This window comes from Rhodotorula paludigena (genome assembly GCF_050403205.1).
Source record: "Rhodotorula paludigena JCM10292 DNA, Rt_paludigena_JCM10292v1_ctg24, whole genome shotgun sequence".
Classification (NCBI taxonomy): Eukaryota; Fungi; Basidiomycota; class Microbotryomycetes; order Sporidiobolales; family Sporidiobolaceae; genus Rhodotorula; species Rhodotorula paludigena.
In genome coordinates, this window is record NW_027481434.1 from 195,552 (window position 1) to 220,691 (window position 25,140).

General features: G+C 64.5%; 10 protein-coding genes across 10 annotated transcripts; 9 read left to right on the forward strand and 1 right to left on the reverse strand.

Annotated features, from left to right (window-relative positions):
* Positions 1 to 402: 402 nt before the first annotated feature.
* On the forward strand, positions 403 to 2,259 carry JCM10292_000548 (C1 family peptidase; the record flags this gene model as incomplete). Its single annotated transcript, XM_076649451.1, has 6 exons — positions 403 to 693; positions 755 to 822; positions 877 to 1,669; positions 1,737 to 1,975; positions 2,045 to 2,171; positions 2,236 to 2,259. The coding sequence occupies 6 exons, from the start codon at positions 403 to 405 to the stop codon at positions 2,257 to 2,259; spliced, it is 1,542 nt and encodes a 513-aa protein (XP_076505042.1).
* A 1,132-nt stretch (positions 2,260 to 3,391) lies between these two features.
* JCM10292_000549 (uncharacterized protein) lies at positions 3,392 to 4,800 on the forward strand (the record flags this gene model as incomplete). Its single annotated transcript, XM_076649452.1, has 5 exons — positions 3,392 to 3,731; positions 3,825 to 4,125; positions 4,186 to 4,406; positions 4,471 to 4,670; positions 4,738 to 4,800. 5 exons carry the CDS (start codon positions 3,392 to 3,394, stop codon positions 4,798 to 4,800), a joined length of 1,125 nt encoding a protein of 374 aa, XP_076505043.1.
* A 1,750-nt stretch (positions 4,801 to 6,550) lies between these two features.
* On the forward strand, positions 6,551 to 7,897 carry JCM10292_000550 (uncharacterized protein; the record flags this gene model as incomplete). Its single annotated transcript, XM_076649453.1, has 8 exons — positions 6,551 to 6,565; positions 6,721 to 6,873; positions 6,975 to 6,987; positions 7,058 to 7,143; positions 7,209 to 7,256; positions 7,318 to 7,380; positions 7,447 to 7,546; positions 7,884 to 7,897. 8 exons carry the CDS (start codon positions 6,551 to 6,553, stop codon positions 7,895 to 7,897), a joined length of 492 nt encoding a protein of 163 aa, XP_076505044.1.
* A 214-nt stretch (positions 7,898 to 8,111) lies between these two features.
* On the forward strand, positions 8,112 to 10,510 carry JCM10292_000551 (uncharacterized protein; the record flags this gene model as incomplete). Its single annotated transcript, XM_076649454.1, has 11 exons — positions 8,112 to 8,327; positions 8,606 to 8,696; positions 8,761 to 8,936; positions 8,995 to 9,039; positions 9,100 to 9,190; positions 9,251 to 9,326; positions 9,390 to 9,561; positions 9,709 to 9,949; positions 10,112 to 10,173; positions 10,249 to 10,324; positions 10,407 to 10,510. The coding sequence occupies 11 exons, from the start codon at positions 8,112 to 8,114 to the stop codon at positions 10,508 to 10,510; spliced, it is 1,350 nt and encodes a 449-aa protein (XP_076505045.1).
* A 566-nt stretch (positions 10,511 to 11,076) lies between these two features.
* JCM10292_000552 (Rab GTPase family protein) lies at positions 11,077 to 12,400 on the reverse strand (the record flags this gene model as incomplete). The annotated part of the gene is made up of 7 exons (XM_076649455.1): positions 11,077 to 11,209; positions 11,318 to 11,430; positions 11,538 to 11,632; positions 11,733 to 11,841; positions 11,910 to 12,040; positions 12,188 to 12,209; positions 12,362 to 12,400. 7 exons carry the CDS (start codon positions 12,398 to 12,400, stop codon positions 11,077 to 11,079), a joined length of 642 nt encoding a protein of 213 aa, XP_076505046.1.
* Positions 12,401 to 13,116: 716 nt separating this feature from the next.
* Positions 13,117 to 15,477, forward strand: JCM10292_000553 (uncharacterized protein; the record flags this gene model as incomplete). Its single annotated transcript, XM_076649456.1, has 3 exons — positions 13,117 to 13,383; positions 13,448 to 13,665; positions 13,725 to 15,477. 3 exons carry the CDS (start codon positions 13,117 to 13,119, stop codon positions 15,475 to 15,477), a joined length of 2,238 nt encoding a protein of 745 aa, XP_076505047.1.
* A 793-nt stretch (positions 15,478 to 16,270) lies between these two features.
* JCM10292_000554 (glycoside hydrolase family 5 protein) lies at positions 16,271 to 18,813 on the forward strand (the record flags this gene model as incomplete). Its single annotated transcript, XM_076649457.1, has 10 exons — positions 16,271 to 16,302; positions 16,453 to 16,880; positions 16,944 to 16,966; positions 17,058 to 17,070; positions 17,145 to 17,488; positions 17,591 to 17,950; positions 18,012 to 18,022; positions 18,088 to 18,196; positions 18,281 to 18,440; positions 18,506 to 18,813. The coding sequence occupies 10 exons, from the start codon at positions 16,271 to 16,273 to the stop codon at positions 18,811 to 18,813; spliced, it is 1,788 nt and encodes a 595-aa protein (XP_076505048.1).
* Positions 18,814 to 19,502: 689 nt separating this feature from the next.
* On the forward strand, positions 19,503 to 21,562 carry JCM10292_000555 (uncharacterized protein; the record flags this gene model as incomplete). The annotated part of the gene is made up of 2 exons (XM_076649458.1): positions 19,503 to 19,709; positions 19,781 to 21,562. The coding sequence occupies 2 exons, from the start codon at positions 19,503 to 19,505 to the stop codon at positions 21,560 to 21,562; spliced, it is 1,989 nt and encodes a 662-aa protein (XP_076505049.1).
* Positions 21,563 to 21,906: 344 nt separating this feature from the next.
* Positions 21,907 to 23,615, forward strand: GET3 (guanine nucleotide exchange factor GET3; the record flags this gene model as incomplete). The annotated part of the gene is made up of 11 exons (XM_076649459.1): positions 21,907 to 22,015; positions 22,085 to 22,160; positions 22,235 to 22,374; positions 22,437 to 22,527; positions 22,586 to 22,736; positions 22,816 to 22,920; positions 23,030 to 23,057; positions 23,116 to 23,226; positions 23,287 to 23,366; positions 23,430 to 23,494; positions 23,561 to 23,615. The coding sequence occupies 11 exons, from the start codon at positions 21,907 to 21,909 to the stop codon at positions 23,613 to 23,615; spliced, it is 1,011 nt and encodes a 336-aa protein (XP_076505050.1).
* Positions 23,616 to 23,822: 207 nt separating this feature from the next.
* JCM10292_000557 (uncharacterized protein) lies at positions 23,823 to 25,061 on the forward strand (the record flags this gene model as incomplete). The annotated part of the gene is made up of 4 exons (XM_076649460.1): positions 23,823 to 23,958; positions 24,030 to 24,607; positions 24,670 to 24,735; positions 24,798 to 25,061. 4 exons carry the CDS (start codon positions 23,823 to 23,825, stop codon positions 25,059 to 25,061), a joined length of 1,044 nt encoding a protein of 347 aa, XP_076505051.1.
* Positions 25,062 to 25,140: the final 79 nt, after the last annotated feature.

Genomic DNA, 25,140 nt, shown 5'->3' on the forward strand with positions numbered 1-25,140 from the left:
CGTGCAGCGGGAGTGATTAATTCGTTTCGCGTAGAGTCCGAAGTCCGTCACGTTCATTCAGCTCCGGCCGACTTGCCAGGATTCTGCGGTGACCGTGCAAGCTACTCACAGAGCTTGACCAGCTGTCAGACGAGCGAGAACAAGTGCCGACGTGGAGTCCGCCGCTCCGCCGATGAGCGGCGACCCGCGTGGTTGCGGCTGACTCTGCTCTTCTCCGCACTCGCTTCCTCCGCGAAGCCTGCGTAGCTTGCACAGCGCTCACCAGCTCCACCCCACCTCGCCCGTCCTCTTCCAGCCGGTACGTCTCGTATACACGACATCGCTTCGGGACCCCCACTCGCCCGTTATCGGCCCGCCTCGTCGTCGCCGCTCACTGCCACTCGCCACTCTGCAGACACCGCCATGGGCAACACTACCAGCTCCCAGACTCCCTCGTACTCGGAGAAGTACTCCGCCGCGTCGGACGAGCGCCGCACCGCCTCGTCGTCCGCCGCCGCCGACCTCCTCGCCCAGCTCTCCCTCAGGGAGGGCAGGCCCTCGCGTGCCGCGCCGGGCATCACGACGGACAACTTGAGCGCCTGGGAGGATGCGTTCGCTTCGAACCCCAAGCACCGCCTCGCTTCCACCGTCCTCTCCAAGGGCTCGCTCACCGAGACGCTCGTGCGCCGCGAGGCGCAGCGCGAGGACAAGCAGGTACGTGTGCTGCGCTTGGATTCACGTGGAGCGGAGTGCTCACGGCTGGCGCCGCCCGCAGGTCTTCAATGTCAAGCTGTCGTCCGAGGGCAACCCGGTTACGAACCAGAAGTCCTCTGGCCGCTGCTGGTGTGTACATTGTCTTCTATCCGCACGATCCAGCATTGACATGCAACTTGGCAGGCTCTTCGCGTCGACGAACCTCCTCCGCATCATGCTCGCGCGCAAGCTCGACCTCGAGGACTTCCAGCTCAGCCAGTCGTACCTCTTCTTCTACGACTCGGTGCACAAGGCGAACTGGTTCCTCGAGCAGATGCTCGAGCTCGCCGACTCGCCGCTCGACGACCGCACCGTGCAGTACCTCATGACCCAGCCGGAGAACGATGGCGGCCAGTGGGACATGCTCGTCAACCTGTTTGCGACCGTCGGCCTCGTGCCGCAGAGCGTCTATCCCGAGTCGTTCAACTCGTCCAACACGTCCAAGCTTGACGCGCTCCTGACGACCAAGCTGCGCGAGTTCTCGCTCGAGCTGCGCGAGCTGCACGATGCTGCGCTCCGCTCGCTTGACGAGTCTGCGAGCGCCAAGTCGCACGTCGAGAAGAAGGCGCTCGCGGTGCAGGCGGCGCGCAAGCGCAAGGAGGAGCAGATGAGCGAGGTGTACCGGATCCTCGCCATCGCGCTCGGCCAGCCGCCCAAGCCGACCGACTCGTTCGTGTGGGAGTACTACTCGAAGAAGGACAAGAAGTACCACCGCGTCGAGACGACACCGCTGGACTTCTACCGCAAGCACATCGGCATCGACCTCGGCCGCGCGTTCAGCCTCGTCAACGACCCGCGCCACGAGTTCGAGACGGTCATGACTGTGAGCCGCCTCGGCAACGTGTGGGGCGGCAGGCCCGTCAAGTACCTCAATTGCGACGCGTCCGTGCTCAAGCAGACGGCCATCAAGCTGCTCCAGGCCGACACGCCCGTCTGGGTGCGTGTCTCGCTCCTCTTGTCGTGACTCATGCTCAACCTTCAAAGCTGACTCTCTGTGCTTACAGTTCGGCTGTGACGTCGGCAAGTGCAGCAGCTCTGCGCTCGGCATCATGGACACGGCGCTGTACGACCTCGACGAAGGCTTCGGCGTCTCGCTCAAGATGACCAAGGCGCAGCGGCTCGAGACGGGCGACAGCGCCATGACGCATGCCATGCTCATCACGGCTGTGCACCTCGACGACGCGGGCAAGCCCGTGCGCTGGCGCGTCGAGAACTCGTGGGGCGCAGACGCGTGCGACAAGGGGTGCGTCCCCTCCTCTCCTCAAGACTGGACTCGTTCAAAAGCGCGAGACTGACGTGAAGAGCGACACAGCTACATGCTCATGAGCGACGACTGGTTCACGCAGTACGTGTACCAGGTGTGCGCCGACCGCCGGTTTATCGACCGCCGCCTCGTCGACCTGTTCGACCACGCCGAGCCGGTCGTCCTCCCGCCCTGGGTGCGTCTCTACTTCTTCAGCGAGGTCTGAATGAATGAAGGCGTGCTGACTGTGTGACTGGCAGGACCCGATGGGCACGCTCGCTTGAGCATTTTCACCCGGCAGCGCTCGTGGTGCTGCGCACCTCGCACCCCGCGCTATTCTCGCCGCGCCCAATTCTGTGTTCTCGCGTCTCGTCCGTCACTCTCTGTAGTCTGTTGTCTGGCACACACCCGAGTCCTTCCCTGTCACCCGACCTTTGCCCCTTCTGCGAACTGTCACGCCGACCTTCTGGAGAGTCGCGCTACCTCGTCTTCCGACGAATCGGTCCCGTACCAGGTTCGAGCTCGCATCACAGCGCGTTAAACGCAAGCAAGCGCCCTACACACAGATGCATCCATTCACGTTCGATTGCATTGACGGGACGGAGAGCCGTTGTGCATCGCGAAGGGGACTGAGCGCTCTCATTGCGACGAGCACGGGAAGGGAGCGCGTGCCAGCAGACATTGTGACTGGAGGTCGCCCGTCTCGGCACGGTGCTGGAGCTGAATGCGATCGCTTGGGTCCAAGGAAACGCGGAAGCCCGTCGGTTGGGCGCCCGGGAGCAAGGTTGATGAACAGACGCGTCGCGACGAGGACAAGGTTGGGCGAGGTGCTTCACTCTCGCATGTTGTCGGCTCGGTGGACGCGTTTCGTGTGGTGCACAGAGCTTACAGAAGCGACAGAACGAGTTCAGCAGTGTAAGAGACCGTCGCAGCCAGTTGTGAGAACAGAGCGACTGTCGAGACGCGTCGAGGACGAGGCGGTGGGTGCATGCGGGAAAGTGAGCCGGGTGCTGTTGTGTGCGCCGGGGTTACTCTGTTGTGATGGCGATGGACGGCTTGAACACTTGGAAGGCGATCTGAGCGGGCCCGAGACCCGGGGCTGGGCGGCGCGGGGCGCGGAGCGTGCGAACGGACGTTGGCCGTTGGCACGCGCCGGGCGAGACGAGGCGAAGAAAGGCCGCTGCTGGCTCGAGCGTCGCTGCTTGTTCTCTTCTCCTTCCTCCACTCGTCTGTCTGGCTCGTCTCGGTCTCTCCCGCTCCCTCCTTCACGCCCCCGTCGCTCGATACCGCTAGCCGGATCCCGCGTCGCCCCCTCCTCCTCCTCGACTCCTCGTCACACTCCCGCCCTCGTCCGCCCGCCTGGTGCCCGCGCTCGACCACACTCTCGACCGAACAGCTCCCACGACAGTCGCAACAATGCACTTCACCACCCTCGTCACCCTCGTGACGCTCGGCGCGTCGTCCGTGTCGACCGTCGCCGCCGGCTGCCACCGCCGCCACCACTCCAAGGCTGCGTCGCAGGCCCTCGCCTCGGCCACCGCCGCATCCTCGGGCGACTCGTTCGTCGGCGCCGCACAGGTCAGCGGGGGCGCCGGCGCGGCCGCAACCGCCTCGTTCGCTTCCGCGTCCGCAGCAGCGTCCGCCTCGTCGTCGTCTTCCTCTTCCTCGTCCTCGTCCTCATCCAAGCGCTCGCTCGGCTGGGGTCTCCAGGGGCTCAAGAAGAACAACATCTACTTTGGCTGGCTCCCGGATGACGGTGCGTCGTCTTGCCCTTTGTCCCCCTGGCGAGGCGTCCGTCTCCTCAGGCTTGGCGACAGACGGACTGACTCGTTCACTCAACACAAATCAGGCTCGGGTGGCGGCAAGGCGCACACGATTCAGGACATCGAACAGCGCGTCGGCGCAAAGACGTCGACTCAGGGCTGGTATGCGCAGGCACAGTCGGGCACCCTCTTCGACGGCTCCCAGCTCAACTACCGCAAGGACCAGATCCTCAGCGGCGGTGTCTTCCAGCCTGCCGTCATGCCCACCGGCGGCTGGTGGGGTCTCAAGTACGACGACAACCAGCAGGCCGTCGCCATCTGCAAGGTCATGAAGGAGTACACCGACGCTGGCGTCGAAGTCTGGCTCCGCTTCGCCCACGAGGTCAAGTGCGTCAGGTCGCCTGTCGCTCACAGAATGACGCGCTGACCGTTGTTCTCCGAACGCAGCTACTACCAGTCTGACGGCACGTACCAGGGCGACGTCAACGACTTCAAGGAGGGATGGGACGTCGTCGCCAAGGCGTGCCGCGAGATTGCGCCCGAGGTCAAGATGTTCTTTACGCCGAACGTCGCTTCTCTCGACGAGTACGACAAGTACTTCCCCGACGACGCCTCGACCGTCGACCTCATCGGCGTCGACTGGTACCCGAAGCAGAGCTCCGGCTTTGGTGCGCTCTCACTCTGCTGCGGTCTCCTGACGAGCGCCACTGACACGAGATCCCGGGTGAACAGACTTCCAGAACGGCTCGGGCAACATGAAGAAGTTCCACGACAAGTACACTTCGGCCGATGGTATCAAGTTTGCCATCGGCGAGATCGGCTTGGGCGTCGGCGCCGACATCAACGCACGCATTGCGTGGCTCAAGAACATCATGGACTCGCACGAGGGCATGCCCAACATGCTCGCCGTTTCGTGGTTCAACTACGACAAGGTACGCTTACGCTCCCTCTTAGTTCGCATTCGAGCGATTGCTTACCTGCTCTTGGTTGCACCTGCAGGACCACGGCTACCGCATTGCCGTGTGCGACGGCGACTCGGAGACCAAGGCATACTTCGCCTAATCTCGCCTCTGCGCCGCGCTTCGTTCCTCGCCTCTTTCCGGTCTTCTTGGGTCCTCTTCGCCGTTCGCAGTAACTCTTCATTCCGGGTTCATCCAGTCGTTCATCCTCCCTGCCTCCGCCCTTCCGCCCTCGCAACCGTCCAGCCAGACGACGCATCCGCATCTCCAGCATTTCCGCCTTCGAGTCGGAAAATCCTACACCCACGGTCCTTACATGTATCTCGCGCCTCGTGGTCTCGTCCCGCCCTTTCATGTCTTCATACCCTGCCTCGCCGCGGCGAGTGTGCCCCTGTTATTCCCTTCACGACGGTTTACCCCCCTTCTCCGCCTCTACCCCTTTCCACTCCGTCCTGTGCGCGCGGGCTGGTCCCCGCCGCTGGATGTTCTCGGCCGACGCTCGGCCTCGGCTCCCCTCCCGCTCGCTCGCTTCCCTCGTCTTCCCGTCCGCCTCGCCTCGCACCGCCGGTCGGTCGCGCGGCGGGCGCTCGGGCAGACGGGGGTGTGGGCGTAACGGCGGTGCAGTCGTGGCTGGGGCCGTCGAGCCTCTTCCAGACCCACTCGGTTTGCCTTAGACCCCCTTCATCCTCCTGACGCCATCCCCCCTGACCTCTTGACGCGTGCTCTCCTCGAGCGTTTGCAACCAGCCTTGATGGCGCTTGCTCACTCTCACAAAGGCTGTCTGGCGGCGAGCGAGTGTGCGAGTGACGAAACGGACGTGGAAGGAGATGAGCCTGAAGGAGCGCCGGCAGAGCAAGTGCGCTTGTCGCGAGCTTCAGTATCGGCGCTTTCTGGCCGAGGTGATGTCAGCGATTGGTTTGTGAACGTCGGCGCAGCCAGGGTGAGCCCGATGGCTTCCAGCGGGAGGTCAGCAACTTGGGAAGGCCCTGCTTTCGGCAGGCTTGTTCGTGTACAGCGCAGCTTCTGGTGCCGGTGCCGCAGGACAGAGGAAGAGCAGCAATCGGAAGTGCGCAGACGCGACAACACATTAATCGCAGAGCAGCGCAAGGACGAGAACCGGGCCGGATGCAACGACTGTCGCAGCCGCATAGCAAGGGAGGCATCTCACACCGCTGGACCTGGGCGTGCTATCACCAGGTAGACCGCAAGCTGGCAGCAAGTCAATGCAGGCGCGCCAGAAAAGCGAGTGCCGTTGGACGAGATCGCGCGGAAGAGGCCAAGGCTCGTCGCAGCCTTGTGCACCCGACGGAGGCTCAGCGTCGGCACGTTGAAGCGGAGCAGATTCTCGAGCGTGATAGCTTGCGAAGCGTCGTAGAGGCTCAAGCCGAGGCAAGCTCGACCTCTGTTGTCCGTCCGCCCTCCGCTCTTCTCCCTCGGCCGATGGAAGCGGACGAGTGTCGGCGGAGTCTCGGAGCGCACTGGTCTGCAGGCAGGGCAGAAGCGCAGGGCGAGGCGAGATGGCGTGAGCGGCGAAGTGCAAATGACCCAGTGCTGTTTCTGTACGCCCGCCGGAGCGTGCGAGAGAGCAAGAACGAGATGCGAGGGAAGCGCGCAGTGCGCCTTTTTGTCCTTGCCGGCACGGTGCAAAAGGGTGCGCGGGCGAGACGAGCGTGCAGGCATTGGGTGCCGCGGGGGATTTGCGCGCGGAGGCCGAGGGTCGCCGCCAACCTCCCGTTTCGGGCGCGCGACTCGCCAGGGCGCAAGTGCGCGCCCCAAGTGCAGTCTTTCTCGCCCCCTTCCTCTGCCCCAGCTCGCCCTCGCCTCCAGCGCTCGCTCCAGCCCCAGCAGCAGCAATGGCCGTCCCCGTCGTACGTCTGCCCGCTCGCTGCGCCCGCCCCGCACAGCGTCGGCGCCCCCTTGCGTGTCTGCGCCGATGTCATGCAGACGCCCAAGCCCGATGGGCTCAGCACTCGAGCGACTTGTGCTGACTCTCTGGCCCGCATGGCCGCTCTTGCGCGCACAGCACCGCCCCTACCTCGGCCTTGTTGCCCTCACCTGGGCGCTCAGCGTCGTCTCGCTCGGCCTCAGCGCCCACGCGATTGCGGCTGGCACCATCTTCCCGAACGGCGAGTTCCACGGCATCCTCATCCAGTCCGTCTTTGCCTGGACCTACAACGTGCGTCTCGCATCTGCTACAGCTTGCTCTCTTGCCCTTGACGAGGCGGCGCGAGCGCGATGGCTGACCGAACATCGCGCGTCCGCGTCCAACCAAAACAGACCCTCTTCTCCAGTGCGCTTTCGTCCCGCGTTATCCGGCTGATAGAGCGATGCAGTGACTAACCGCGATTCATGCACAACAGCCGTCTTCCTCGTCGGCTCGCTCGTCGCCAGCACCTCCGTCTTCTTTGGCGCTGCCGCCCACTTCGTCGTCTTCTTCCTCGGCTTCGTGAGCTTCGAGACCGCTTTCGAGCATCTTGTAGCAGTCACTGAGACATTTGTTGGCGTCTTCAGCTCCAGGCCATCGTTTCGGCTGGCTCCTTCTCGGCGATCATCAACAAGGTGCGCATCGTTCGGGACTCGCCGTTCCTCGACTCGAACCTGACAAACCTTGGCGCTGCAGCTCGGCTACCCCGAGATGACCAACATCTACAAGGCCTTCTACGGTGTCGGCTTCACCGCTGCCGTGAGTTGCGGTTTCGGCAAGGCCGCGGAAGGTTGAGCGAGACTGACCTTCCCCCCTTGGTTGCAGTTCATCGTCATGTTCACCGCCATCTGGGCCGGTCTCACCTACGTCTCGGGCCGCGCGACCGAGCCGGCGCCGACCAAGCCGGAGAAGGAGGAGCACTTCTGTGCGTCGTCTGAACCGTCTCATTCATCGGCTCTTTGCGCTTACACCTTCTTTCCCTTCGCAGAAACGCTCTCTCACTCTTCTCCCTCGTCCCTCCCTCACACTTGCACCCACCTTTCCGCGCACGGCGAGGCGCGCCCGTCCGACAATTCCCCTCGGACCGGATCCGCCGTCATGTCGCGCTCCTCCCATCCCACCCTTCCGACGACGGACTAGACGAGCGGGCTAATGTTCCTTGGCTTCCACTTGTGATCTGCAAGCCCTCCTTCGGCATCATCCATCACCCTTCTTCGCTTTCTTTGTATGCAGCGTCTCTCGGCTCCCGCTTTTACTCTCAGTCCCCGCTCGTTGAAACGTCGTATCCTCCTGGTTTCCGTAACTGCACGAAGCGAGGAAGCTTGCCGAGAGATTCGTGCCTTATCTTCGCTTTGAGTCGGCATACCGCACATGCGGACGGACTTGGGGAGAGTCAAGTCGATCGAGACCGCTGCCGAAGGTGCCGGCCGACAGAACCGCCTTCTCCCCGTCTTCCTCTCCAAAGCACAGAGTCATCCGCAGGACCAGCCATGCCGCGTCTCTCGCTCGCACCTCTGCGCCCCGCCCTGCGCCCGCGCGCCGCCGCCCTCCCCTTCCGCGCCGCCGCGCTGCACGTCTCTGCGCGCGCACTCGAGCCTGCCGTCCCGCCCGCGCCCAGCGCCGCAGGCGCGCCCAGCGTCGGGTCGTCGGCGCCGGGGGCTGTCGACGCCTTCACGGGCGAGATCACCCGCCAGGCGGACATTGACGTGAGTCGTGAGGCGCACGCGACGGTGCGATGTGGGTGATGCGGGATATCGGCGACGAGGCTGCGTATGCGGTGCTGGCGCCGTGAAGAATTCGAATACACGGTCTTGGTGGTGCAGGAGAGGCGGCGGCTCGGGAGAGCCAGGAGGCGAGCCTAGCGGAACGGGAATGCACGGCGACGGGGATAAGATGCGGTGGAGGGGAGAACTGTTGCCCGCGCAGGCTAGGCTTCTCCACATTGCTGTACAGGTCACTGACAAGGTCGTGAGACTGCTCGCAGCCGTCCCGCCTCGAGATCGAGCTCACCAAGAACCCCAAGACCATCCCGCCTACCTCGCAGCTCGTGTTCGGCCGCCAATTCACCGACCACAGTACGCTGATGCGCTGCAACATGGCCGTGCTCACACCTGCTCACTGACGCTGCTCTTCCTGTAGTGCTCTGCATCCCCTGGAACTCGCAGACCGGCTGGGGCGCACCCAAGATCCAGCCGTACCAGCCTTTGCAGCTCGACCCGTCCTCGACCGTCCTTCACTACGCTCCCACACTCTTCGAGGGCCTCAAGGCGTACAAGGGCAAGGACGGCGTGCCCCGACTGTTCCGCCCGGACAAGGTTCGTCGTCGCTGGTCATCCTGCCCGAACGCACTGCTCATCTGCTTTTCTTGCACAGAACATGGAGCGCATGAACCGCAGTGCCGCTCGTCTCGCTTTCCCCGTGCGTTCTGCCGCAAACTGCGTTGTCGGGAATGCGAAATTGACTTTGATCCGCTCACAGACCTTCACCGGCGAGCACGTTACGGAGCTCATCAAGAAGCTTGTTGAGGTTGACTCGGACTGGGTTCCCACCGACCCCGGCACGTCGCTCTGTACGTCAAGAGCCTCCCATCGCAGTGATCGAGTGAAGCTGAGGAAGGCTGCTCGCACAGACATCCGCCCGACTATGATCGGCACCCAGGCTGGCCTCGGTGTCGGCGCATCCACCGACATTCTCCTCTTCGTCATGTGAGCAGCTGTCACGAGGTGGGCTTACAAGCGCAACTAGCTTGGCTGACCTCTCCCACGCAGCATGTCGCCCGTCGGCCCTTACTACTCGACCGGCTTCAAGCCCGTCAAGCTCTACGCGACGACCAAGGACGTGCGCGCATGGCCGGGAGGCACGGGCGGCTACAAGCTCGGGAGCAACTACGCGGCGGGTGTTGTTCCGCAGCAGCAGGCGGCGGCATTGGGCTACCAGCAGGTGAACTTGCAATTCACTCTTCGAGCACGGCATCTGCTGTGGCGAGAGGCATGCCTCGACGTCTCAGGAGGTGGACACCGCGTCGAAAAGACGGCCTGTTCCTTGTCAAGATGGATCGGAACGCACTGAAACGTCAAACCCTCGCAGATCCTCTGGCTTTTCGGCCCCGAACATCGCCTGACCGAGGTCGGAACGATGAATCTTTTCCTCTCCCTTTCCTCCCCTTCCTCCGACGCTGTCGAGGTCGTCACGCCTCCTCTGGAGGACATGATCCTTCCCGGCGTCACCCGCGACTCGATTTTGACGCTCCTACGTGACCACGCGAGCGGCAAGAACAAGCTCGATGGCTTGCCGGAGAAGCTCATTGTTTCGGAGCGGAATATCACCAGTACGTGTCGCCATTAATGTCGGGAGGAGGTGGCCCTGTCATGTCGGGACGAAGGTGGCTCTGTGCCGCCCCTTTGCGCGCTCGTCGGGAAGGAGCTGGCTTCGTGCTGCCCCTTCCCGCGTATCCCCCTTCCGCCCGCTTACCCTCCTCGACCGCACACAGTGCCCGAGGTTGCCGAGGCCGCCAAGAACGGTACCCTCCGCGAGATCTTTGGCTCTGGCACGGCGAGTCCTCTCTCTCCCCTTGTCGATGGTCCGCCCGAGTTTCCCGGCTGACCCTGCCTACATGACGATCCGCAGGCCGCCATCGTCTCGTGTGTCGACGGCATTGGCTACAAGGACGAGCTCGTCCCCGTTCCCTGCGGCTCGGATGGCCGTGCGTCGCGTCCCTCCTTACCCTCCCATGCCTCAACCACCCCAAGAGACTGACACTTCTGAATAACGCCGCCTCCCCATAGTCGGCGACATTGCGCGTGTCATGCTTCGCGAGATTGTTGGGCGCCAGACGGGCGCGATCCCGTCCGACTGGTCGTTCCCGGTCGAGAAGTCTGAATCGTCGTAGACTCGCTCTCCGTCCCTCGCTAGCCCTCCCTGCCCTTTTCAGCTGTTCGTAACTCGCAGTCTTTCGGTCTCTTCTGCCTCACCATCAGCGTCCGATTGACCGGGGAGTCGGATTGCGTGTCTGCAAGCAGATGCAAAGAAGTCGCTCTCGAAGCTGGCAGGACAAGTTCGTGGCTTGCGCACGTCTCCCCCAGTTCATGAATTCGCCACGCTTCAGTCTTCACTCTCGGACAGACAGGAAAGCCGCACACCCCGACAGAGACAGAGGCAGCAAGGAAAGGGCAATCGTATAGTACAAACTGCAACGCTCCCTCCCAGCCCGGAACGCCGAAGCGCCCGAGCCGACAGGGAAGGGCGAATGAGACGAGGGTCGTGAGAGACGGCGACGAACGACGAGAGCTAGCGCAGAAGACGAGGACTACGGGAATGGGAGAAAGGAGGATCGGCCGAGGGACAGAAACGGGAACGAGGGTGAACAGGTATGCGCAGCCTGCACGGCTGCAACGGAAGCGACGAGAGCGAGGGGAACAGCAGTGAGCCGGAGTGCGAGCGCGCGTGCGCATGCGCTCAGCAGCACCCGCTCTTGGCCTCGCCGTTGCCCTGCCCCTGCCCGAGCCCGACGCTGCTCGAGCCCGCTGCACCGCCTGCGCCCGAGCCGCCCGAGGGCGCGGCCGTGTCGATGAGACGCGCCTTGATGTCGCTGCGAGGGTGCGTAGTGGCGGCGTCAGTACGGACAACCGCGAGGAGCCGCGCAGCAGGCTTCATTTGGCCGGATGCGTCAGCAACGTGGACCCTGCGCAAGACGCACCTTGCCAGTGCAAAGAAGGCCTGCTCGACGTTGATGTTGCTCTTCGCCGACGTCTCGAGGAAGCGGAGGCCGAGCTCGTCGGCGAGCTCCTGGCCCTGCTGCTCCGAGATGACCTGCAAGCGCGGCAAGCGTCGTCAGTGCATTCTCCAGGATGATCAAATCAGCATGCAGCGCAGAGCAAAAGCTCTGAGCAGTGCGCGGGCGCGACCGGGATAAGCACCTTCTTGTCCGTCCAGTCGCACTTGTTGCCGATGAGGATCTTGTTGACCCCTTCGGAGGCGTGCTGCTCAACGTTGGCGTGCCACGTCCGGATGTCTGCGCAGTGTCAGATACAAGTCAGTAACCAGGCTGGGAGCTGCGTTTGCAGCGACCCCGTGACGGAGCAGGGTCGAGTGGAATGAACGAGAGAACGCACTGTTGAAGCTCCGCTCGTCGGTGACGTCGTAGACGAGGAGAATGCCCATCGCGCCACGGTAGTAGGCCGTCGTGATGGTGCGGAAGCGCTCCTGACCCGCCGTGTCCCACTGGTCACAGATGCGCAGTCAGCAGCCATGATCCGGAATCTGCGAGTCCGGGGAAGGGCGGGGCGCACGATCTGCAACTTGATGCGCTTGCCCTCGAGCTCGATGGTGCGGATCTTGAAGTCGATGCCGATGGTCGTGATGAAGCTGGGCGTCCAGGCGTCGTCGCAGAACCGCAGGAGCAAGCACGACTTGCCGACACCTGTGTGCGCGCGTACGGGCTTGATCAGTTGCCGCTGTCACTTCAAGCAGTACCGTCTGCGGAGCAGGTCGGCTCGGAGGGCCCGGAAGCGCAGCAAGGCCATCGGGCGATGGGGGCGGTGCGGGCGGGAGATGAGCGGCGACGCACCAGAGTCGCCAATCAGCAGCATCTGCAGTGATGGAGCGTGGTCAGTAAGTCCATGCACGGGTCCCTCGCTCTCCTCTCGAAGCGCTGCTGCCTCTCGAGACAAGCACGCGGACTGGGAGCGTCGCATCCTACGGGCGGCACCTCGCAGCGCAGGACGAGCGGGAGGGTGCGCACCTTTGCGAGCATGTCGTAGCTCTGTTGCGGTGCGGGCATCTTGGGCGGACTGTGCGGGGGACGAGGCGGTCGAGGAGCCGAGGTGGAGCGATGCGGATGGGCGGCGGCGAGTCGCGCTCGAAGCGGCAGACGAGCGGGCTGGTGGTGCGCGAGGGCGGGTCTGTGCGTGTTCAAGCTCGGCGCACTCTCAGCCGGGCAGCAAGGGCGAGTTGGAGCGAGCAACCGCTTCGACGTCCGCCGACGACGAGGCGGGCCGCCGACCTTGCTCTCCGCCACCGCCCTGCGCGGGCAACGGTACCGATTAGCAGCTGTCTAAGCTCTTCAAGATGCCTCTGCCGCGTGCAAAGAAATCCTGGACAGGGTTGCGTAAAGGGTGTCTCGGCAGAACTCGACACCTGCATGCAGCTTCTCGGGGGTTTCCGCGCGTTGACGGGTGCAACTGATGCTTGTAAGGTGCAGAGAATTCCTCCAACACTTTGCCGGACACACGTTGCGGTCGTCGGTGGCCTTCCCGCCTGCAGCGGCGCACCGCCATCGCTTCCGCGCGCGCTCCCGTTTCGTCTCCCGTGCTTTCTGTTGGTGCCGTGCTCGATTCTGCCGGCGTGCGGACCATTCCGCAGCGTAGAGCGGATTCTCGCCCACTTGTTCTGCCAGCCGACACCGTCTCGTTCCCCCGCGCCGACTCTCCCGCCCGGCGTTGAACCGCGTCTGTTCTCCGAGCAGGCGCGCCGCAGGCGCAAGAGCGCTGACGAGGGATGTCGCTCGACCTCGCGCACCCGCGCGCCCTGATCCCGCTCGTCCCGCCCGACGAACCCGCCCCATCAGCTGCGTCGGGATCCGCATCGCACGCACGCAGCAGCGGCCCCGACGGCGCATCGGAGCGCACGCCGACGCCGAGAGCGCGCACGGCAGTCCACCTGCGCCTGACCGAAGAGGTGCTCGCGCAGCTGGTCGAACTTGCGAAGAAAGGGCCGGCCGGCGTACCCGGCGGGAGCATCCAGGTCGACTTTGGCGCGCACCCTGTGCGTCTTGAGCGTCTCGAGAGTCCTTCGCGAGGCCGGCTGACCGATCGCTGTCGCGCTACAGGCCCTCCTCGTCAATGGCGTCCCCCACCCGCTCTCGCTCCATCCCGAAGCGCCGCACACAGAGCTCGTGCGCCTCACGCCCGCCTCGCGAGATCTCAACACGGTTGCTGCCGTGACGCACAAGGGCAGCGTGCAGCACAGCAAGGCGGATCTCGAGAAGGCGGCGCATCGCGCGAGGGAGAACCGCGAACTCGCAGAGAAAGAAAAGGACAGCCGACGGTGTGCTCTTACGTTTGGTCTGGGTCACGCTGCAGCTCACTGACATTCGCGGAATGCAGGGCGGTCTTGCTCGATTCCGCTCCCTCCGCTTCGCATTCCCGCTCCAACTCCCTGAACCGCGCTGCGCCTTCTCGCCCGCACACCCCTCTCTCGGCCGCACTCGGCAACGGCTCCTCCTCCGCACCCTCTTCTCGCACAGCCTCGCCCGCCGGTACCGCGAGACACCCGTCTCGTCTGACGGCCGTCCCGCCAAAACCGCCTACCGGCACGACGTTCCGCATCGGCAAGGGCGCCGCGCCCAGCTCGACTGCCCTGAGCCGCACGAGCACGAGCAGCAGCTCCTCGAGCGAGCAGCAGGGCGCGGCAAAGCCCAAGAACGCGGAGAAGGCGCCAGGCTCATCGCCCCGGCCTGCTCCCACTGCCGCGCCCGCGCCCGCACCAGCCGCGCGGCAAGCTTCTGCGTCTTCGGCTTCGTCGTCCTCTTCCGAGCAGTCGCTCCTGCAGCAGACGACCGGCGCCTCGACCTCGGGCGCGAGCGTCACGAGCCCCGAGTCGCTGCCCTTTCCGCTCGCGACCGCCGCCACCAACGAGCCGGCCTCGGCTGCTGCTCCCGCTCCTGAGCCTTCCGTTGCGGAGAAGGGCAAGAGCCTCGTTCGCGCTGGCGGGGGAGGCGTGCTCAAGGGCAAGGACTCGCTGCGCAAGGAGAAGCGGCGCGACGAGCGCGCAAAGGACCGCGCGTCCGCCGGTGCGGCAACCGCTCCACCCGGCGCAAAGGACGAGCCTCTCGCGGCGAAGCGCAAAGAGGCAGTACCTGCGCCGAGTGTGGACGAGGGCGGGGACGAGGACGCTGAGGGGGAGGAAGAGGATGCGCCGGGCGAGATCGAGGAGGAGCAGCCGCGGGCAGCAAAGCCACCTCCGCCGTCGAAGAAGGCGGAAGCGGCTCCGTCTGCGCCGAAGAAGAAGCGACGGCTCGACGCGGACGAGCGCGACGCGGGTCGGACGACCCCGGCTCCTGCCTCGGGCGCGAGCAGCCGCGCTTCGTCGTCGTCGCGCCCGTCCGCCAAGCCCATCGTCACGACCAAAGTCGTGACCAAGGTGGTCTCTACGGGCGCTCGCAATGGCCGCGCGAGCGACCGCGCCGAGAGCGGGAGCGATGCGCCCCCGTCGCGCAAGTCGTCGCTGTCGTCGACAGCCCGCCGCGAGGGGGACAAGCGCCGCGCGCGCCCGGACGATTCAGACGACTCGTCGCCGCCGCTGTCCGAGGTCACGGCCGCGGGAGGGCGGAGCAAGAAGAAGAAGCGCGTCAAGGAGGCCAAGACGGAACGGTGGTACTCGTCGTCGTCCGAGGAGGACGAGCGCGAGTCGGCACCGGTGCGCTCGGCGGCTTCGTCGCGCTCTCGTCCTCCTCCTTCAGCAGCGGTGGAGAAGGACAAGCGGCGCTCGGGGGCCGCCGCGACACCGTCGACCAGCACCGTCCCGCTGATGGGCTCGCCGCTGCGCAAGTCCACCTCGTTCGCCGCGTCTGCTTCCGCACTACCGACACCCACCGCGCCGCCCGTGACGCTCACATCGCGCGAAGACTTTGCGCCCGCGCGGCTGCGCTTCCTAGAGGCGTACGCGCAGTACGCCATGCTGCACTCGCGACTAGCCGAGGCGCGCTTCCGCCTCGAGCGCGGCGAGCGCGCGCTCGAGGGTCTCGACCAGGTCAAGCGGCTCGTGCGCGAGCTGGGGCAGCACCGGGCTGAGCTCGAGGCGCTGCGGGAGGGGATGAGGAGGTTTGTGGAGCAGACCGCGGGCCGCGAGGGGGCTTAGAGTGACGAAGGAGAGAGCGGGTCTCGTATTGTCGCCGTGCGCATCTGTCTTGTGTTGTCTTATTGCCGCTCCTGTCCACACTTCCTTTCGGCCTGTCTGCCACCACGTCGTAGATCTAGAGACCCTAATCCAGCCGTCGGACCGCATTTACAGCTATCGTGTCCGGTCCCCGTCGCAAGCAATTCCAGTGCCAGGCATCAATCAGACACAGGACATCGCAACGAGCTTCGGCACGTGGGCGTCGGTGCACGCCCCAGATATCGAGTGAGCGAGAACGGAGCGGGAGCAAGTTGGGAAGGCCAGGGGGTGCGGGCGACTGCAAACCGCCAGATGCACGGGATCGCCGTCATAGCGGAGGAACGCGACCTGGGCGCTCTGCGCGAGCAGCAAATATTACAGATTTCGAAAAAGCGACCAGAACAAGCCTGGCCCTCGTCCCTTCCGCGTTGTGCATCGCGCAGAGTGCATTACCGAGATGCAGCAGCGCCTCCGTGCGCGTGTTCCTCGGCAAGTGTGGCTGGTCAACGAGCAAGGGCGACGCGCAAGACGCGCTTTGATCGAGAAGAGGTCGCCGGGCACGCGCTGAAGCTCCGGGAGGGCGCGCGACAAACAGAGGGCGCCGACCCTGCTGCACTGCTTGGCCTGCGCCAACCTTCTTCTGAACGTGTCACCCGCTCCTCAGACCGCCTTGCAACGCCAGCAGCATTGCAGCACCCGCCTGCGACAAGCGACAGCATAGCACCGACGCGACGCGAGCCTCGTCAAGTCGCACAGACAGACGCGACTGACGACGATGCCTGGCGTGTACGGCGCGTCGAGCAACTCGTACGTGCAGTTCCCGCGTTCAGCTCGCGAGTGTGAGAAACGGGGCAGTCGAGACTGCGCAGCCCAGCCCAAACGCGCAAACGCGGGGAAAGTCTGAGCGGGATCGAAGCTCACGCTCCTGCGCTCCCCTTTGCTCGTACGCGCACCCAGTTACGCCCAGCAGAGCTCGGCAGACTACCTCCACGAGGGAGAGAAGCCCGCCCCGCACCCGCCCGTCCGCTCGTCCTTCGCCACCTCGCACATGGTCGCTCGCTCTTCCCGCCGCACCTGGTGGTGGATCGGCGGCATCACCGCCGCCATCTGCGTCATCCTCGCAGCCGTCCTCGGCGGTGTTCTCGGCTCGCGCGCCGTCAACGACAATGACGACGCAAACAGCGGCAACGTGAGGGCCGCAGACTCGAACAGCGGCGGGTCCTCCGCGTCCGGCTCTGCCTCGCGTGCCGCCAGCAGCAGCAGCAGCGGCACGGCGACGTCGAGCAGTGCCGCCGCGTCGTCGACTGCAGCGGGCCCGCTCGTGCAGATTGTCGACCTCCCCGCCTGGAACTGGGGCACGAACAAGTCCGTCGGCGTCTGCCTGGGTGCGTCCTCTCTGCTGCGCTTCGGGCCGGCGTGTTCGTACTGACGATATGAATTGCGCGCAGGCAACTGGCTGCAGCTCGAGAAGGTGCGCGACAACAGTTGCCTACGTTGTGTCGAGCGAGGGCTAATCTCTTTGCGCTTACTGCTTCGTCCCGCTCGCGCTCTCCGCAACGCAGTGGATGGCACCTGGTACGTCTCTCGGCACGAGAACTCCTCAATCGGGCCGAGGAGACGGTCGAAACTGACTACGATCCCTTGTCCAGACTGGTTCAACGAGACCGTCAACGCTGTCCAGCCCGGTTCCGGCGCAACTGCGCTGGATGAGTGGTCCATGAGCGAGATCCTCGGACAGGACCGCCTGCGCACGGCGCTTTCGCAGCACTGGGAGACCTGGGTCACCGAGGACGACTTTGACACGATGCACGAGTACGGCATCAACCACGTCCGCGTGCCCGTCCCCTTCTGGGCCTTTATTTCGACCACGGGCGATGAGCCGTACTTGAACGACCAGGCGGCGTACCAGGCTCAAATCGAACGCGTCCTCGGCTACGCCTACAACCGCGGCATGTATGCCCTCCTTGACTTCCACGGCCTCCCCGGCAGTCAGGTGAGCTTTGCGTTCCCCTCTATGGTCCTGTTATTTGCTTTCCTCGATAGAGCAGAAACCTCGCTTGTACGGCACCGTAGCTGACTCCGTCTCGCTACACAGAACGGCGAGCAGTCGTCCGGCCACCTCACCGAGAACCCGTCGTGGTTCGGCGGCTCTGCCGACACCGAGACGCCGAACCAGCTCCGCTCGGACGAGATGGTCAAGGCCGCGACTGAGTGGCTCGCGCAGACGCCTTACCGCTCGGTCGTCTCGGGCATCGAGGTGATCAACGAGCCGCGGCCGTACACCGACGACCAGATTCAGCAGCTCGAGAACTACTATGAGCGCTCTTACGCGACCATCCAGAGCTCGGCGTGGCCCGTCGCGACCTTCCTCCACAATGGATACACGAACCTTACGTACTGGCAGTCGTTCGCGGCCGCGCACGCGACTCAGCCGCCTTCGATGGTCATGGTCGACGTGAGTTGTGCCCTGTGTGCTCGCTCTCCGGTTCGACGCTGACCCGACTATACCCGCGCAGCACCCTTACCCGTTCGTAATGCTTTTCGGCGTCTCGTTCGCTCCGTCACGCTGACCTTCTTGACTTGCGATCGCAGGGGCAACTTCCCGCCGCAGACCGATGCCGACAACATCCTTCAGCAGGTCTGCAGCGCTGCGGACCGCTACCTCGGCTACCCGATCCCTATCTGCATCAACGAGTGGTCGGTGCGTTCTCACCGTTCCGCTCGAGTAGCGAATCGCGCCATCTGATCTGCTCGGCTACTTCGTGCCCCGCTCTGGCGAACGCAGATCTACACCGGTGTCAAGACGCAGGACTTCGAGAAGGAGTTCTACGAGCAGCAGCTCGTCACCTGGGCCTGGTCGGCGGGCTCGATGTACTGGTCGTGGCGCCTCGAGACGAGCGCGCAGGACCTCATGAACGGCCTTGACTACAGCCAGTACTCCTTCGGTGCGTCTGCTTGCGGTTCATTACGAAACGAGCGAGTCTGACCCGGTGATTCCGTCCCCTCCCAGTCACGCTCCTGCAGAACAGCTCGTCCGTGATCCCCAAGCCGTCCGACTACGGCGGCGCTCAGACAACGTCGCTCGAGGGCACACAGTCGTTCCTGCAGTCAGTCGCTTCCGACCTCGACTCGTCGTGCGGCACGGCGCCGAGCAACGTCGCGCCGTACAACTCGGGCGACGTGCCCGCGTGGACGGCCGAGGTCTCGGCGCGGTCGTCGGCGCAGGGGCAGACGCTCACGGCGACTTCGACGACGGCGACGACGACGGCGACGGCGCGGTTGATGCACAAGAAGCGCGCAGTGCCGATGCGGGCGTGAGCGCGCGCCTGTCTCCTTGACCTTGTTCGCCGCGCACCCTCTCTTTCGCAATTCTCTATCACATGTATGCCTGGCGCGACACGTCTCTCTTTTATGCCCTGCCCTTCTCATGCACTCGTTTGGTATGCTGCCATGGACACTTTGCCACCAAAAGGATGCCCTTGCGAACGGGTCGGAAGCGCAGCCAGGGGAAGGGGAATTGCGACAGAGTTTCCGTGGTTTCATTTCTGAGGCGCAGCGACGTGGCCCGATCGCTGCGGCCTGTTTCGGCAAGGAGGCCGGAGAGCGGGGTGAAGAAGGGGGGACGAAGCGGGGGCACCCTCGAAATCCGCAGCCTCGAGAGTGGCAGGACGCGTCGCTCCTGCTGCTGCCTGCACTGTGTGCGCGCACCTGCACGCGACTGAGCCTGCACGAGCCGTCGACGCGCGGCGCTATTCCTGCCTCTCCAAATACGCGCAGCGCGCTCCTCACGTCTCCCGGAACCTCGCAACTCCTCGCCTCGCCGCATCCGCGACTCCTTCGAGCAGAGCGAGACGGCGTAGCACCGCACAAGCACAACTGCCGCGACTGCCTCCTCCGCCACGCCGGCGCACGCACCGCCCGGCGAGCTGTGTTCCCCGGCCCCTCGCTCATTGTTGCCGCCCCTTCCGCGCCGCCCCTCGCCCCCTCTCGCTTCTCGCCTGACCGCCATGGCTGCCTGCGTGTCGACACCTGCACTCGTGCTGCCCGTCGAGGACCACGCCTCCGACGCGGAGGTGTCGGAAAAGGAGACCGGCGCGGTGGTCGCGGTCACGGGCGCAGCAAGCATCGCCAGTCCTGTCGAACCCAGGACGCCCGTCTTCCGCGAGATGCTCGACGACGTTCACGGCGCCATTCCGACCCTCGACGAGCTCAACGTGCGTTCGTCCCGCCTCTGTTCAGTCAAGATGACCTGTTGACATCTCGTTGTTTTGCCCGCATCGTGCAGCGTTTCGGCCTGTTTGACTTGTCGACATCCGCCCGCCTACTCGCCGAGTATCGCCTCCTGAATCCGGCACCTTCACCCACGTCGGCTGTTCCTCCCTCGCCGTCTCCCTCGTGCGACGCCGAAACCACACCTTCTCCTCCTCGCCGTCCGAGCGAGCCTCAGCACCGCCACTCTGTCGCCATCTACCCACTCTCGGACCAGAGCATCGCGGAACCGCTCGCAAGCCCGTCCTCCCTCGCGCCTCGCCTCAATCCCTTCAACCTCGTGCGCAAGTCGACAGTCCGTCCGAAGGCTTCGCCGCGCGCAAAGAGCACGGGCGATGTCCCGCTCGCGCCCATCGCCTCTACGTCGGCAACCCCTGCGCCGTCGGACTTTGTGGCGGGCGTGGCCGCCGCGGCGTTGTCGCGCAACGAGACGGTCAAGGAGAACCGTGCGCCGCGCAAGCTGCGCAAGAACGCGCCGCCCAAGATCACACTTCGCACCGACGACGAGTACCTTCTCCGGCCGTTCAACGACGCGACGAACCCCTCGGTCGAAGATGCTGCGCCCGGACTTTCCGCCTCTCTTCCCGCTTCTTCGCCACGTCCTGTGCAACCTGCGCGTCGGCACAGTTGGCGCTCTTCCACGTCGTCCTTCGTCAGCTCGCCGCTCGCTTACGAGCACCCCGAGGTCTCGCCATCTCGTCAGGACTCGCCCTCGCCTCTCAGCGCCTTCCCTGCTGGTATCCGGCGCGAGACGCTGCCTCCGGTCGAGCGCAAGAAGCGTAATTCGACAGTGTCGTCGAGCGAGAGTCTGTACCTCGCCGACAACGAGCGCGTAGCGCGCTTGTCCCCGAAGGCGGTGCGCAACCGCTTCAGCTTGAACGCCGGCCCTTCGTCGCCCGTGCCGCCCTCGCCAACCGGATCGGCGTCGGGCAGTGTCTGGACGCGTGCCCTCAAGCTTGGAAAGGGTAAATTGGGGTCCAGCTCCCGGCCATCGAGCATGATCAGCATTGACCCGCCGCTCACGCCGGGATTCGAGGAGGCGGAGGCGCGCGGCTTCGAGGTGATCGGCCGACCCGTATCGCGCCCGGCAGTCGAGCGCAGCGTTTCGGAGGATGTGGTGCCCGGGCGAGCGCCGCTCGTCTCGCCTGGCCTGTCCGAGGCGGAGCACCTGCCGACGTCGGCGTCGCATCCGAACTTGAGCCGCATCACCGAGCAGCCCGAGACGCCCGACAAGCGTCGCTCGATCGGCTCGACGGCCTCGACAGGCTCGCGCCGTCTCGTCAACGCCGCGTCGATCGAGTCCCTCCCGCCCTCGAGTGGCGTGACGACACCTGCGATGCTGTCGGCCTCGTCGAGCATGACTGCGCGCGATGCGGCCGAAGGCTTGTCACGCCGACCACCCCTGTCGCGGTCTCGCCGGTCGTCGAATCTTGCCCTCGCGTCGTCGCACAAGTCGTCGACCTCGCTGCACGAGCTCTACGTCGCGACGCAGACGCCGCCCATCTCGGCGACGCACCTCCCCTTGTCCTCGTCGGCCTCGCTCGTCGACTCGTGGCGCGTGCGCTCGTCCTCTTCGCGCTCGTCGTCGCGCTCGCACGACTCGTACTTCCTCTCGGGCGACGACACGCCCGCGTCGTCGGCCGACCTCGAAGACGAGTGCACCGGCGCCACTTCTTCCGCACAGGACGACGACGAGCATGATCGCGCCCAGTACTGCGCGCACCGGGACGCGGATGACGTGCTCGACATGCTGCCGGGCGCGTTCGGCGACCCGTCGATGGCCTACGGCCGGTTTTGAACCTCGCTTCCACTCCCTCTTCGTCTGATTTATCGCCTGCAGTCCGTCCTTCGCACTCCTTCGTATGGTTACCGGTCGTTATCACTATGTATGCACGCCTGCCTCTGGCCGTCTCGCGCCTCACCACAGCTGTCGTAGTTGTTCTCCCCCTCTCCTCGAATGGTCGCAATCCTTGTCGTTCCGATCCGCATCCTCGAAGGGCTCCTCTGCGACGATGCCACGGTCATCTGGAAAGCACTGGAACATGCAAGCATGATAGCGGGCACGTGTCGAGATCGCCTCGAGTCGCCGGCGCGGCCGCTCCTCGTCGCCTCCCTTCCCGCCGCCTCTCAAATCAGCTCAGAATGGCTGCCAAGTTCGTATGCGCAGAGCCCGAGGGCGACTCGCTCGAGCCCACGCTCCAGAACATCTTAGACCAGGAGTCGCTCCGGTGGATCTTTGTCGGAGGAAAGGGCAAGTCCCGTCGCTTCTGCCGCGCCTCTCGGACCGCGTGGAGGCTAACGCAGACGTGTGCGCTCCCAGGTGGTGTCGGCAAGACGACCACGTCGTGCAGTCTCGCCGTGCAGCTCGCCAAAGTGCGCGAATCGGTCCTCCTCATGTGCGTGACCCCCACCTCTGCCCGCGCCCTCCCCTCTCCTGACGCGGTGGACGGGTGCCCTGTGACGAGGACAGCTCGACCGACCCGGCGCACAACCTCTCGGACGCGTTCTCGCAAAAGTTTGGCAAGGAGGCGAGCAAGGTCAATGGGTTTGACAACCTCTTTGCGATGGAGATCGACCCGAGCGCGAGCATGCAGGACATGGTCGAGTCGGGTGCGCTCTACTTGTCCTTCCTTCCGGGCGACGCGAGAGCTGATATCGAGGAGGGTGCGCAGGCGAGGACAGCGGCATGAACGGCATGATGCAGGACCTGGCGTTCGCCATCCCTGGTATCGACGAGGCGATGGGCTTTGCCGAGGTCATGAAGTGCGCACAATCCAGCCACCTCCTTTTTTACCAGCACTGACGCTCTGAGAACGCGCAGGCACGTCAAGGCGATGCAGTTCTCGGTCATTGTGTTCGACACGGCGCCGACGGGCCACACCCTGCGCTTCCTCTCGTTCCCTTCGGTGCTTGAGAAGGCGCTTGGCAAGCTCAGCGGGCTGTCGGGGCGCTTCGGGCCGATGCTCAACCAGGTGCGCAGAAGTTTGCGGAAATGCGATGGCTGTGCCGGTGCGTGCGCAGCTTCTGACTTACTTTCCTACTGGCGTGCAGATTGGCTCGATGATGGGCGGCGGGCTCAACACGGGTGAGATGTTTGAGAAGCTCGAGAGCATGCGCGAGGTCGTGACGGAGGTCAACGCGCAGTTCAAGAACTCGGTGAGTATCGCAACGCGACTCGACTGTGACGTCCGGGTCACGACGTGTAGACGTTGGGCCTCTGGGGTAATCTACGTCGATCAAGTTGCTGATCTGCTCGTCTTTGCAGGACTTGACGACCTTTGTCCCCGTCATGAGTGCGTCTTGCCCGGCCACTGCTTGTCGACTTGCTCTCATCCTCTATCTCCCGCGCAGTTTCGGAGTTCTTGTCGCTCTACGAGACGGAGCGCCTTATCCAGGAGCTCACGCAGTACCAGATCGACGTGCACGACATTGTGGTCAACCAGCTTCTCTACCCGGATGACGGTGCGCTTCGCCTCCGGTCGGAGCTACCTCCTACTCTTACTGACGAGTCACGATGCGCAGACTCGTCGTGCAAGCACTGCCAGGTCCGATGGAAGCAGCAGCAGAAGTACCTGAAGGAGGCGTACGAGCTGTACGGCGAGGTGAGCATCCCGTTTGTTCCGGCCTTATGCCCTCGCACGAGCTCACACTCGCGCGACGAGCAGGATTTCCACATCGTCAAGATGCCGCTGCTCAGCCAGGAGGTCCGCGGGACGGAGAGCCTGAAGAAGTACGTTGATGCCTCGGCCCCTTTCGAGTTTATGCGCTCACGACGGTCCCGCTTGCCTCTCTACAGGTTCAGTGAGCTTCTTATTCACCCGTACAAGGCAGGCCAGGTCGTCGAGTTGTAGAGGAGGGTCTTGCAGAGTGGGTCGTTGTTGTCGAGTAGTCGTCGTTCCTCGTTGTCGCATGGATATCAAGCTGTTTCGTTCAAGCACGGAACAGCATGCGCTTGCTTCAGTAATGCCAAGGCACATCTACGCAGAGTGAACAGCAATGTCCTCGACTACCTGACGATCACCTCTTCCGCTCTTGACCTCATCCTCCCCATCTTAAGCATGTCGGAAGACGCTGCTGCTGCCGCGCGGCGCGAGAAGGCTGCTGCTCGCCAAGCCAAGCTGCTCGCAAAGAGCAACGAGCGCCTGGCCAAGATTACGGGCGCTGCAAAGGGCGAGGGCCGCATCGTGTCCGAGTGTGCGTCGTCGCTTTGTGGAGCTTCGAGCGTGCATCGTGGGGCTGTACAGGACTGACTGCTTTGCTCACAGCGACCGGCGGCATCCCTCCTCGTCCCGCCAACGTCAATCCCGCTCCGCCGACTTCGCTGGCTGATGTCAACGACGATCCCGCCGAGGTCGACCTGGCCGCGCAGAACCCGCTCTCGCTCCTCGCAAGCACCGGCGGGGCAGGTCCGGCGGGCGCGCAGAACCCGTTCGCCGCACTTGGCGGCCAGCCCGGCGGAGGAGGGGCAGACTACATGTTCGCCCAGATGATGCAGCAGATGATGGCCGGGGCAGGCGGCGCAGGAGCTGGTGCAGGCGCAGGAGCAGCGGGCGCAGGCGGCGCACCGCCGGGCAACCCCTTCATGCAGCCGCCCACCTCGCCCTTCCCTCCGGCACCAAAGACGTTCCTCGACCGCGTCTTCCCGCTCGTCCACCTTGTCGCCATGGTCGGCCTTGCCGTCTACGCCGTCTTCGTGTACGAGCCCGCCAAGCGAATGACCGCCTACGGGTGGAACGGGTCCGACGTCGGCATCGACTGGAAGGCGTGGTCCGTCCTCCTCGACCACCGCCCGCAGGAGACGGCTGTGCTGCAGAAGATTGGCATTCACTCGCTTGCGCAAGTGGTGCGTCCGCAGTTTGTCCTGTCAAGCGATGACACCCGGCTCACCTCGTTCCACGCCTACAGCCTCTCCTCTGGATGTTCGTCAGCGTCGAGCTCGTGCTGCAGACCACGCGCCTCTTCCTCGTTCGCGTGCGTTACCACGATGGGGCTTGCGTATCCGCAGACCATTGACCTCGCCGGGATATCTACAGAACCGCCCTGCACCTCCCGGGATCCTCAACTCGGTCCTCCCGCTCCTATCGCAGTTCTCGCCGCAGCTGGGACTCGCCATCCAGACAGGTGTCCGCTACTTTGACCTCTTTTCAACCTGCCTCAACGACCTTGCCGTTCTCATCTGCTCGATTGGCCTCGTTGTCCTCGTTGCGCGGTGGAAGGTCGGCGAGCCGCACGGCCTGATCGACATTCTCGAGGATACGGCGAGCGGCGTCGTCAACAAGGTCAAGGGCGAGCTGTGAAGGGCGTAAACGGAACCGGAGTATGAGTAGCATCGCATCTGTAATGGTTGCTTAAGTGGCCCGCTTGTCTCGCCGCAAC